Genomic DNA, 13,354 nt, shown 5'->3' with positions numbered 1-13,354 from the left:
TTCTCGCAAGAAGGAACTGTCAGGGTTTAGGACTGGCGGAGCCTAATATACCAATGCATGAGCACGGCACTCCAGAGGGCGCCACAACCAACCGTATGGATACCACTAATGCAAAAATCTCCTTCTGTGCATGTGGGCACGCACACACCTAGAATGGAATGGACATGAGCAACATATCTTGAAGAACAACAGTTATGAAAGGTAGGTAACCCTTTTTTATTTCACCTGGGCCTGTCTCCTACCTTTGTCCCAATTAATATTTGAGCATCTCATGGTTTCACATGAAAGTGAAGGAAATGGCAGGAGATCTGTTGTGGCCAAAGAACCTTAACATCTTGTTTCTCACAATGGGGAGACACCACTGGGTTTGGTCTCCCTGCATCGTTCACAGAGGGAGGTCAACAGAAGACGTTGCAGGTGGAGTCAGATTTAGCTTTCAGATCCCACATAAATTGTTCCAAAGATGAGAACTACATTCAAGCCATTACTGCATATTCAAACATAATTGTAAATCTGAAGGTCAGTTTAGTACACATACATGTGGACTTTTCAGGGGATTGAGATTGCTTGCAGAGCAAAGGGTGTGAGGACCTTATGAAGAGAAGCCTGAGAAACGTGAAAAATATTGTTTCTTAAAATCAGTGTAAATGTAATTTCCATTTAATCATATTAGCCATCTAAAATATTTTCTTGAAAACAATTTTTTTCTAACAAAATGACTAAAAATGTGTATAACATATTTGTCATCTTAGATAATAAAAAGCAGATTTACAAACAGATTTCAAAGGAAATTATTAAAAGCATGGTCTAATGGACAATTTATTTGAAGACCCATTCATTTTTAATTAATGTAAACCCTATAAGATGTTAAAATGCCTATTTTTGTTTGTTGTTTATAAATATACTGTTTTCTTCATCACATAACACAAGAACCAGGTATGTCCCAGTGAAATTAATAGGTAACAGGTTTAAAACAAACATAAGGAAGTACTACTTCAGACAACATACAGTCAGCCTGTGGAACTCATTGCTAGGAGGTGTTGTGAAGATCAAAGGTATAACCTGGGTTCAAAAAAGAGAGTTCATCAATGGCTATTAACAAAGATAGTCATGGATGCAACCACATGCTCCAGGTGTCCCTAAACCTCTGGCTACCAGAAGGCAGCAGTGGATGGCAGGAAGGATCACTCAATAATTGCACTGAGATGCTCATTCCCTCTGAAGCATCTGGCACTGGTTGCTGTTGAAAGGTAGGATACTGGGCCCCATGAACCATTAGTCTGACCCAGCATGAATGACCATTCTTATGTTCTTAATATATAATCCTCTGCAAACAGCTTTTTTGTTTAGTCTAGTGAAAATAATTAGTATACGGCTACTTACTTGATTAGTAATGAAATACATTTTAGCATTGGATGCAGTAAAATGGCTCTAAACATTTTTATTGTCTCATATAATCCAGTTACTTCAGCAGTGGCCACCAGCACAAAAATCCAGTGTGGACAGCGAAGAGAAGGAAGATGAATCTGGTGGCATCAACCTAGATAAAGCAAAGGAAAGATTACAGGAAGAGGATAAATTTGACAAAGAAGCATACAGGAAGAAAATTAAAGAAAAACATAGGGTAAGTCAAGTCCTTCACCAATCATTGAAATAGAAACAAATGTTGTTAAATGTTTGAGTGACTTATTGAGGAAAATATATAAATGTTGTGCAATATACTGAAAAATAAATTTAACATAATTATTAAGTTCCAGAAGTGTTCTCAACATTGCATAGGACACAGGAAAAAAAAAAAAAAGGAAAATGCCTACTTCAATATTCTGTAAAGATATTTATAGTCTAAATAGATTGGTAATACAAAGCACACGAAGATGCTAGAGGTTGATTCTAACTTTTGATGATTTTTAAAAGTAAATGGCCAATGACAAAAATCCAGTGACAGCATTTTTACTGGCAGGGGTTAGTGTAGGAAATGAATTTTAAGGAGGAGTTTTTTAAAAAAGAGGGAGATTGCCTGGCATACACGCTTTAAGAAATGCCGAGCTCTTAGAAAGAGAGAGACCAGTCCATAGCACTTCTGAAGTGACTTCGGAATACTGTGGCCATATCTATACTACAAACTTTGATTGGGGTAAGTAAAGTTTGTAAATTCCTCGGGCACGTGCATAGTGCTTTTGCTTCAAAAAAAAAAAGAACAAGATAAATTCATGGAGGATAGGTCCATCAATGGCTATTAGCCAGGATGGATAGGGATAGTGTCCCTGGCCTCTGTTTGCCAGAAGCTGGGAATGGGCGACAGGGGATGGATTACATGGTGATTACTTGTTCTGTTCATTCCTTCTGGGGCACCTGGCACTGGCCACTGTCAGAAGACAGGATGCTGGGCTAGATGGATCTTTGGTCTGACCCAGCATGGCCGTTCTTATGTTGTGTTGGAATGCTTGTGTTTGATGCAAAATGCAATGCATCAGGAGTATGTATCTCAGTCTGTCATGGACCATCATGTGGCACAATGCCTTTTGGGAAATTTTCACAGTGTGTTGTGAGAGAGAAATGACTTGATCTGGACTCAAGAAGCAATCCCACCAGTCGGTGCTTGTATCATAACGCAGGGTTGGGGTGACTAGCAGTGGCTGCAGAACTTTCGGGTGCGAAAGAACATATTCCTGGATCTGAGCTTGTCTCAGATCAAGAACAATAGAATGAGAGCTGCATTGGAAGCTTGCAACGCTGGATTGCTCTCAGTCAGTGGAAAATCAGTTTGGAGCTGGAAAATGTATAGTGCAGGTTGTTGTCATGCAAGTGTATAGGGCCCTTAATCAGCTCCTACTATGCAGGGCTGTGGCTCTCAGCAATATGCAGGACGTAATGGATGGATTTTCTGCAGTGGGGCTCCTGACCTGAGATGGGGCAATAAATGGCCATTCACAATTATCTCTGAAAACTCATGGTGACGGGGGGAGGTCCCGGATGACTGGAAAAAGGCAAATGTAGTGCCCATCTTTGAAAAGGGGAAGAAGGAGAATCCGGGGAACTACAGACCAGTCAGCCTCACCTCCGTCCCCAGAAAAATCATGGAGCAGGTCTTCAAGGAATCCATTTTGAAGCACTTGGAGGAGAGGAAGAAGATCAGGAACAGTCAACATAAATTCACCAAGGGCAAGTCATGACTGACCAACCTGATTGCCTTCTATGATGAGGTAACTGGCTCTGTGGATATGGGGAAAGCGGTGGACGTGATATATCTTGACTTTAGCAAAGCTTTTGATACAGTCTCCCACAGTATTCTAACCAGTAAGTTAAAAATGTATGGATTGGATGAATGGACTATAAGGTGGATAGAAAGCTGGCTAGATCGTTGGGCTCAACGGGTAGTGATCAATGGCTCCAAGCCTAGTTTGCAGCCGGGAACAAGCGGAGTGCCCCAGGGGTCTGTCCTGGGGCCGGTTTTGCTGAAAATCTTCATTAATGATCTGGGTGATGGAATGGATTGCATGCTCGACAAGTTTGCAGATGGCAGTAAGCTGGGGGGAGAGGTAGATATGCTGGAGTATAGGGATAGGGTCCAGAGTGACCTACACAAATTGGAGGATTGGGCTAAATAAATCTGATGAGGTTCAACAAGGACAAGTGCACAGGCCTGCGCTTAGGACGGAAATATCCCATGCACTGCTACAGGCTGGGGACCAAATGGCTAAGTGGCAGTTCTGCAGAAAAGGACCTGGGGAGTACAGTGGATGAGAAGCTGGATATGAGTCAACAGTGTGCCCTTGTTGCCAAAAAGGCTAACAGCATATTGGGCTGCATTAGTAGGAGCATTGCCAGCGGAAGAGGGAAGTGATTATTTCCCTCCAGGCCACATCTGGAGTATTGCTTCCTACAGAAAGAATGTGGACAAATTGGAGCGAGTCCAGCAGAGGACAATGAAAATGATTAGGGGGCTGTCCCCCATGACTTATGAGGAGAGGCTGAGAGAACTTGGCTTAGTTAGTCTGCAAAAGAGAAGAGTGAGGGGGTATTTGATTGCAGTCTTCAACTACCTGAAGGGGGTTCCAAAGAGGATGGAGCTAGGCTGTTCTCAGTGGTGGCAGATGACAGAACAAGGAGCAATGATCTGAAATTGCAGTGTGGGAGGTCCAGCTTGGATATTAGGAAAAACTGTTTCACTAGGAGGGTGGTGAAGCACTGGAAGTTACCTAGAGCGGTGGTGGAATTTCCATCCTTAGAGGTTTTTAAGGCCCAGCTTGACAAAGCCCTGGCTGGGATGAATTAGTTGGGGTTGGTCCTGCTTTGAGCAGGGGGTTGGACTAGATGACCTCCTGAGGTCTCTTCCAACCCTGATCATCTATGATTCTGTGGTACTCCTAAACCTGTTTGGACACCACTTTGCTACGGAGTACATCAACAGAAAGGACTACTTTTCCAGGATTATGCAAGTGTTGTTGGATCACTGGGGATGCGTCACTGAATTCAGTTTGGGCTGGTCAGGAAAATTCATGACACTCACATCTTCAAGAACACAGGACTGTGCAGAAAACTGCAAGCAGGAACATTCGTTCCTGACTGGCAGATTACCATTGGTGATACTGAAATGCCAGTAGCGATTCAGGTGACCCAGCATAACTGTTGGTCCTCAGCTCATGAGGCTATACTCTGGCCACTTTGACAGCATCAAGGAAAGCTTCAACTACCAGCTCAGCAAGTGCAGACAGACTATGGAATGTGCTTTTGTTAAATTGAAAGGGATGCTGGTGGTGTGTACTCACCAGATTGGATCTTGGTGAGCAAAATATCCTAATGGTTATAGCTGCATAATATCTGTGAGGCAAAAGAGAAAAAAACTGGTGCTAGGATGGAGGGCGGAAGTGGAGCAGCTTTTTGCTGAATTTGAACTGCCAGACACAAGCTATTGCAAGAGGTAATTTGGAGCTATGCAGGTGAGGGAGACTTTGAAGGAGCATTTTAACGGTCAACCGCAGGAGTGTTCTGTTAGAGTGTACAAACGATCAGCAAGCAGTATACAAATGACTGGGTATTTTCCTGAACCTGTGAATTAAATGATGGTTGCTGTATGTCTACAAGTACTGTGTGCTTTTCACTACAGCTATGTATTCTGCAATATTTGTTGTAAATGAATAAATAGAACTTTGAGTGAGAAAAACGATGTGCAAAATAAAATTCTACATACGATTTTTTTGCATAAATTAAGAGAGTGGAACTTTAAAATTGGAACAGGAGTAAACATTTCTGTCCATTTGCACAAATGCAGTCTGTTATGGCTACATGAACAGCAACTGTGGTTTCTCTTGCTGTCCCCTAGCATGGCATTGTAGGGATAAGGATGCAGCCCATGATGCCACATGTGTTTGGCGGTGTAGGCAGAAGTGACCATCGAATTCTGAGAGGACTGCAAAGAGTGGAAAATTTGGGATTTTTGGACCTGTAGATCAAGCAGGGTGTGCAGCATTTGAGTTTGTGGTCTGGGAAGATCCATTATGTCTGGTACATCTCCTTCTTGTCCTGCTGGGACTCTTACTCTTGAATCTTTTTCTTTTCCTCTTCCTGTCTCTATGCTGTCAGTCATATTGGCCTTCCAAGACCTTTGTTCACAGTCCGATGCAGCGCTGGCTTGCTGGATCTGGCTGAGCAAGTCCACTTCTTACTCCTCTTTATCAATGTCAGGCATTCTGCTAATATGGAGGTGACACCTCAAGGCTGCCACATTAGAAGCTGCTGATAAAAACAGACATGTGCCATTGGATTTACAAGCACAACGGAAAGGGAAAGATAAATTTCCAACTCCCTTCCCTTATTCTCATAAACACTTTTAATAAGACATGCTTATTGATACTGCTGCTTTAGAGGCCCATGGCACAGCACTGCTCTCCAGCCTGCTCTGTTGCATGAAGTGATATAATTTTGGTCTGTATTCCGTGGGTATGAATATAAGGAAATGGCACTGAATATTGGCACTGTTTTCTACTATGGTGGTTTTAGATATCTCATTCCTGAAGGTCACAAAGGTACAGAGAACACAGCTGCTGCTGGCATCCCAAAGCTGCCCGGGCCAATATGCTGCTAGCTTGTTTACTGCAATGGCACCAGCTGAACTCATTCAAAGTGACATGAGAAAGTGCCCTATTGCGCAGGAAGAAACAAGGCAGCCCTCCATACAAACCTTTTGTGAGAGGATTGCAGAGTGTCTCCATGAAAGTTTCATTGCAATTTGTCAGGAAGGATACAAGGGACATCCCTATGTGCATAAACAAAGGCTCTGAATGTTCTTCCCCTCCTTCCTCCCAGCCGAACCCAATGGGGGAATGAAAAGCAGATGCCAATTTTGCCTTTGTATCTCTACCTCTTCTTGTATGATTAAAACAATGAAAAGTCGATAACTGTGGCTTGTTAACTTGAGGACAGGCCGGGTGTCATCTTTAAACATTGTAAAGAGAAATATGTGCAAGCACTAATCAGAGTTCCCTTCCCCTTCGTCAGGCTCATCTGCACTCATCTGGTGAGGCTGGCTAAACTGTGGTGGAGTCTCAGACATGTTCTGGCTCACAGCCTGGCTGGAGTCCCCCACCCTGTCTACTCCTTCCTCTTCCTTGCTGTTTATAGCAAGGGTCTCTGTCTTTGTCTCCACTGAGGTATTCACTGTGCTCTGGGCAGTGCTGGCGGAATCTGTGCTAAGTATGGCATGCAACTCATTATAAAAGCAGGAGGTCTGCAGCGCAGCTCCAGATCTATTGTTGGCCTTCCTGGTGAAGTTTCTGCACTTTCACATGGCACTGCTACTGATCTCTTTTTTTGCCCTTTGCCTGCATCCCCTGTTCAGTCTGGTTGTAGATGTCCACATTTCTATGGCTGGTCCATAACTGTGCTTGTACAGCCTCCTCTCCCCACAGGCCCATGAGATTTAATTTCTCCTGTCTACTCCAGGCTGGAGCGCATCTAGTGCCTAGAGTCGCATGGCTGGCTGGGCAGTTGCACACAACATGAGCGAGCTGCTAAGTGTGCTTGCCAAGGTATGGAGTCTGAGAAAAGCATTTAAAAAACACATGGGGGGGGGGGGTTAAAGATAGGGGTGGTTCTGGTCTCTTTAATCTCTGAGCAGCAGAATTTAAAATTATGACCAAAATGGCAGGCAATGGGGCGTTGTGGGACAGCTGATGGAGGACTGTTCGGGCCAACACAGATCACATGGAGTCTGCACATGCAGTGCATTGACCTCAATGCGTCAACAATGGCTCCACACCATTTAGGGCACTTAAGTCAACCAGAGACAAATCTGAGTGTAGACACATGCACAGATAGCCAGTGCAAGGTGACTTGTGTAGACCAGGCCTATGAAGCCAATGTGCAATGTTACATTTTAGCTAAGAGAAAAGTGCTAATTTTTTGCAAAGCTGTCATTGGGGTCATCCAAAATTTTACATGAATTATTAAAGTAATACTTTTATAACGTGCTTCATTCTGGCTGTAATTTGAAAGCTTTAATGTCTGCACTTATATTCCTCTTTGGTATTTAAAAACCTTAAATTGCAGACCACACATTTGCAAACTGTTTCTGGACCTTCATTTGTCATAGAACAAAATAGAAGATTTGAGAGCATGACAATTAAGAATGCTGAGTGTTGCTTGTGAAATGAACTTCACACCCCAATGAAAAGAGTTTGGATTTCTTCACTTGAGTTCTTGGAACACAGTAGCCCCTTAACACCATGTGATTAACATACCTTTGTGATAAGCTATTGTGTACAGAATTGATTGTAATTGTGGAGTGTATCATAGAATCATTGAATATCAGGGTTGGAAGGGACCTCAGGAGGTCATCTAGTCCAACCCCCTGCTCAGAGCAGGACCAATCCCCTGACAGATTTTTGCCCCAGATCCCTAAATGACCTTCTTAAAGATTGAACTCTCAACCCTGGGTTTAGCAGGCCAGTGCTCAAACCACTGAGCTATCCCTCCCTGACACTGAGCTATCTATCCCTCCCCCAATACAATATTCAAATTATATTATAAAATACTGACATAAAACTTCATTTTCAAAGCATTTTAAAAGTATTTTTAAACAGCATTGATCTTCACAAAGTTGACTATATATAAAATTCCCCATTCTGATGTTACATTAATGCTGTGATATGATAAATGTTTACATTTGAACAAAACACTATGGGATATGTTTTCAAAAGCTACAAATGTTGTTCAGTTCCCATTGAAAGTCAGTGGGGGTTATGTGCTTAATTTGAAAATCGACCTCTGTAGCCCCATAAACAGTAATCTGAGCACAAATAAAAACCACTTAAGAAGCTTTCCAAAGAGTGGGAGATATGAGAGTAGCTGCAAAGACTGGCTGGATTCATCTCTCATCCATGCTGTAGATGAAACAAGATTTGCTTTTAAAGGAAGCAGAGCTATAATATTTCAAGGGGACAGCATAATGAATGAATAGAAAGAGTTGGTTGGGAAGTTATAAAACAATCAGCTGGTTTACTGACAAATTCATGAACTTTGAGAGCGAAGTTTTTGTATTTCTGTTGTCAGAATCCAATGATTAAATACTTTATCAATCAGTTCTTCATAGAAGATTAGGGTTGGAAGAGACCTCAGGAGGTCATCTAGTCCAACCCTCTGATCAAAGCAGGACCAACTCCAACTAAATAATCCCAGCCAGGGCTTTGTCAAGCCAGGCCTTAAAACCTCTAAGGATGGAGATTCCACCACCTCCATAGGTAACCCATTCCAGTGCTTCACCACCCTCCTAGTGAAATAGTTTTTCCCAATATCCAAGCTGGACCTCCCACACTACAACTTCAGACCATTGCTTGTTCTGTCATCTGCCACCACTGAGAACAACCTAGCTCCTCTTTGGAGCTGCCCTTCAGGTAGTTGAAGCTTACTATCAAATCCACTGTCACTCCTCTCTTCTGCAGACTAAATAGGCCCAGTTCCCTCAACCTCTCCTCATAAGCCATGTGCCCAGCCGCCTAATCATTTTCATTGCCCTCCACTGGACTCTCTCCAATTTGTTCACATCCTTTCTGTAGTGGGGGGTCCAAAACTGGACACAGGACTCCAGATGTGACCTCACGAGTGCCAAATAGAGGGGAATAATCACTTCCCTAAATCAGCAGGCAATGCTTCTACTACTGTTAGCCTTCTTGGCAACAAGGGCACACTGTTGACTCATACCCAGCTTTTTGTCCATAGTAATCCTCAGGTCCTCTTCTGCAGAACTGCCGCTTAGCCAGTCAGTTTCCAGCCTGTAGCAGTGCATGGGATTCTTCTGTTCTAAGTGCAGGACTCTGCACTTGTCCTTGTTGAACCTCATCAGCTTTTTTTTAGCCCAGTTCTCCAATTTGTCTAGGTCACTTTGGACCCTATCCCTACTCTCTAGCTTATCTACCTTTCCCTCCAGCTTAGTGTCATCCACAGACTTGCTGAGGATGCAATCCATCCCATCATCCAGATCATTAATGAAGATGTTGAACAAAACCAGCCCCAGGACAGACCCTGGGACACTCTGCTTGATACTGGCTGCCAACTAGACTTGGAGCAATTGATCACTACCCGTTGAGCCCAACGATCTAGCCAGCTTTCTGTCCACCTTATAGTCCATTCATCCAATCCATATGTTTTTAACTTACTGGCAAGAATACTGTGGGAGACTGTCTCAAAAGCTTTGTTGAAGTCAAGCTATATCACGTCCACCACTTTCCCCATATCCATAGAGCCAGTTACCTCATCATAGAAGGCAATCAGGTTGGTCAGTCATGACTTGCCCTTGGTGAATTTATGTTGATTGTTCCTGATCATCATCATCATCTCCTCCAAGTGCTTCAAAATGGATTCCTTCAGGACCTACTCCATGATTTTTCCAGGGGCGAAAGGAAGGCTGACTGGTTTGTAGTTTCCCATATTCTCCTTCTTCCCCTTTTTAAAGATGGGCACTATATTTGCTTTTTTCCAGTCGTCTGCGACCTCCCCTGATCGTTACAAGTTTTCAAAGATAATGGCCAATGGTTCTGCAGTCACATCAGCCAACTCCCTCAGCACCCTCAGAAGCATTAGATCCGTCCCCGTGCTCTTTTTCATGTCCAGCTTTTCTAAATAGTCCTTAACCTATTCTTTCACCACTGAGGGCTGCTCACCTCCTCCCCATATTGTGCTGTTCAGTGCAGCACTCTAGAAGCTGACCTAGTCTGTGAAGACCAAGGCGAAAAAAGCATTGAGTCCTTCAGCTTTTTCTACATCATCTGTCACTATAGCTTGGCTCCCTCATTCAATAAGAGTTCCACATTTTCCCTGAACTTTTTGTTGCTAACATACCTGTAGAAACCCTTCTTGTTACCCTTCACATCCCTTGCTAGCTACTACTCCAATTGTGCTTTGGCCTTCCTGATTACACCCCTGCATGCTTGAGTGATATTTTTATACTCCTCCCTAGTCATCTGTCCAAGTTTCCACTTCTTGTAAGCTTCCTTTTTGTGTTTAAGCTCATCGGAGATTTCTCTGTTAAGCCATGCTGATTGCCTGCCATATTTGTTGTTCTTTCTGCACATCAGGATGGTTTGTTCCTGCACCCTCAATAAGGATTCTTTAAAACACAGCCAGCTCTCCAGGACTCCTTTCCCCCTCATATTAGCCCCCCAGCAGATCCTGCCCCATCAGTTCCATGAGGGAGTCAAAATCTGCTTTTCTGAAGTTCAGGGTCCACATTCTGCTGCTCTCCTGTCTTTCTTGTGTCAGGCTTCTGAACTTGACCATCTCACAGTCACTGCTGCCCAGGTTGCCACCCACTTCTATGTCCCCTACCAATTCATCCCTATTTATGAGCAGCAGGTCAAGAGGAGCATGGCCCCTAGCTGGTTCCTCATCAGTATGCCTTCACTTCTATAATGCATAGGAGAGTAAGTGATATTAATCTGGCATGTATTTGCATTTTTAAAATTACTTCATCTGAGTTATTTTGAAGAACCATTTTTAAAATAAAGAAATGAAGGCGAAGAAATGAACAGAACACACTAAAACATAAATTAATTTTTTGGTTAAGGAAAAACATTGCTTATTATAACCTAAATGATTGAAGGCTGGGTGATTTTTGTTTTGTGCAACACACCTAATTATTTTATAAAATGAGAATAACTGGAATGAGTACTGAATAGTTGTGACAAAAAAGAAAAATTTAAACAGCTGCCAACTGAGAGTCAATGACATCTCTTACAATTTGGTAAAAGTTTCTTTTACCATCGTTCCTTTTTGGAAATAGCTTTTGAATTATGTTTACTTATTGATGATTAAAATTTGAGGTGGAAATATTTCATTTGAATACTTATTTGTTGTATATTATGGAACTATTCAATTTCTTGTAAATTATTTTAATATCCTTATTTTTTTCACTCCTCCAAATGGAAAGTAATGAAATTTAAGTGAAAACTGCAGCAAAATGTAAAGTAGGCCCTGAGTTTAACTCACTTTTACTGACTGTGGTTTATATTCTCAGGAGCCTCACCATTCTTATTACTGAACAAGGCCATGAACCCCAATTCTAGGAGGCAGTCAGGTATGAGCGGCCAACTTATTTTATGTATATGTTAGCAGAGGCTACATTTGGGGTATGTCTACACTACTGGATTATTCCGATTTTACATAAACCGGTTTTGTAAAACAGATTGTATAAAGTTGAGTGCACTCGGCTGTTGTCAGATGCTACTGGTGTGGTGCTCTGCTCTGTTCAGTGTTGATATCGCTCAGCTGCGTACGTGTGTTCCCTCTGTATGCAGTCCCAGCTCTTCGAAGATAGCTGAAACAGCAGACTCGAAGAGAACCCCCAATGACCACAGAGTCTAGTAAGGTACAAAGGCATGTCGGCCAGATTTATTGCCGTATTGAGCACAATAATAGTTCCTGTAGATTTTTACTCTAGTTCAGGGCATACTACGAATATGTGCCCTCGGTCAATGGACTTAGCTCAGTCAGTGGCGGGACTTTCCACTGCCCCCTCGGCTGGACAAAGACACTGCCCCAGGGATGCATTTTTATGCACAGGTACAAAGAAGTTACACATCACTCCTGACGTATTGAGGTTCAACTCCTCTACGTAGCAAGATACAGCCCCTCTACGTAGTAAGATGCCGCCTCTTACCTTGTACATGTTGTTTCGAACAAAACAACTCTATCCATCATATTACCCTTTTGGCCCTGTTATTGGGATGGGTCAGCCTGTTCCTTGTTATCTGTGTGGAATGTGCAAGTATGCGAATAGTTCCTGATTTCATAGTGTTCAGTACTTTTAGGTACGTATCTTCTTGCAGCATCACTTTCTTGCCCAGCTTTTGTGAGCAGGGCCTGCCTCTGGCTCACAGCTTAACTTTGCTTTATATTAGCAAAGTCTTGACCATTTACTTTAGTTCAGGCCTCGGCATCATACCGGGCCTTTGATACCAAGGTATATATCTCAGGGCTCTATTTACTAAGCAGCCACACCAAGCACGTTAATTCGGTGGGGTGCGTCCATGTACCGAGGTTAGCATCGATTTCCGGAGCGTTGCACTGTGGGGTAGTATCCGTAGCTATCCATAGTTCCCGCAGTCTCCCCGCCCATTGGAATTCTGGTTAGATCCCAATGCAAAAGTGTCTTGGGTGATTCTGGTAAATGTCGTCACTTAATCCTTTCTCCATGAAAGCAATGGCAGACAATCATTTCGCGCCCTTTTTCTCTGGATTGCCCTGGCAGACGCCATAAGTGGCAACCATGGAGCCCGTTTTGCCTTTTGTCACTGTCACCGTATGTGTACTGGGTGCTGCTGACAGACGTGGTACTGGCAGTGTTTACATAGCAAGCCATTCATATTGCCTTTGCAAGGTAGCAGAGATGGTTACATCCCTATTGAACAACGTCTGCCTGACCATTGTAAATTGGCGATGAGATGACGGTTATCAGTCGTTCTGTACTGTCTGCTGCTGTCATGGGTGCTCCTGCCTGGCCTCGCTGAGGTCGTCCGGGGGCGCATGGACAAAAATGGGAATGACTCCCCGGGTCATTCCTTCTTTGTTTTGTCTAAAAATAGAGTCATCCTGCCTAGAATATGGGGCAAGTGTACTGAGAACCAGACAGCAGAGCCGCTCCATGTCCAGAAGATCCCGCAGAAATGATGAGCTGCATGCCATTCTAGGGGTGCCCCTGCAAACAATACCCCCCATTGCTTCCTCCTCCCACACCTCTCTGGGCTTACGTGGCAGTGTTCCCTCATTTGTGTGATGAAGTAATAAAGAATGCAGATAAGAAACATGACTTTTTATGTGAGATAAAATGACGGGAGGCAGCCTCCAGCTGCTATGGTGTCCA

General features: G+C 43.2%; 1 protein-coding gene across 1 annotated transcript in view; it reads left to right on the top strand.

Moving 5' to 3' along the window:
* DDX10 (DEAD-box helicase 10) overlaps positions 1-13,354 on the top strand; it is a 340,206-nt gene that overhangs the window by 210,719 nt on the left and 116,133 nt on the right. Inside the window, exon 15 of the mRNA XM_032780205.2 lies at positions 1,463-1,624. Coding sequence (XP_032636096.1) covers positions 1,463-1,624 — 162 coding nt within the window. The remainder of the gene's footprint in view (positions 1-1,462; positions 1,625-13,354) is intronic.

This window comes from Chelonoidis abingdonii, chromosome 1, assembly GCF_003597395.2.
Source record: "Chelonoidis abingdonii isolate Lonesome George chromosome 1, CheloAbing_2.0, whole genome shotgun sequence".
NCBI classification, from domain to species: Eukaryota; Metazoa; Chordata; order Testudines; family Testudinidae; genus Chelonoidis; species Chelonoidis abingdonii.
Note: the sequence above shows the minus strand (reverse complement) of the source record. Positions and strands in the feature narration are given on the sequence as shown.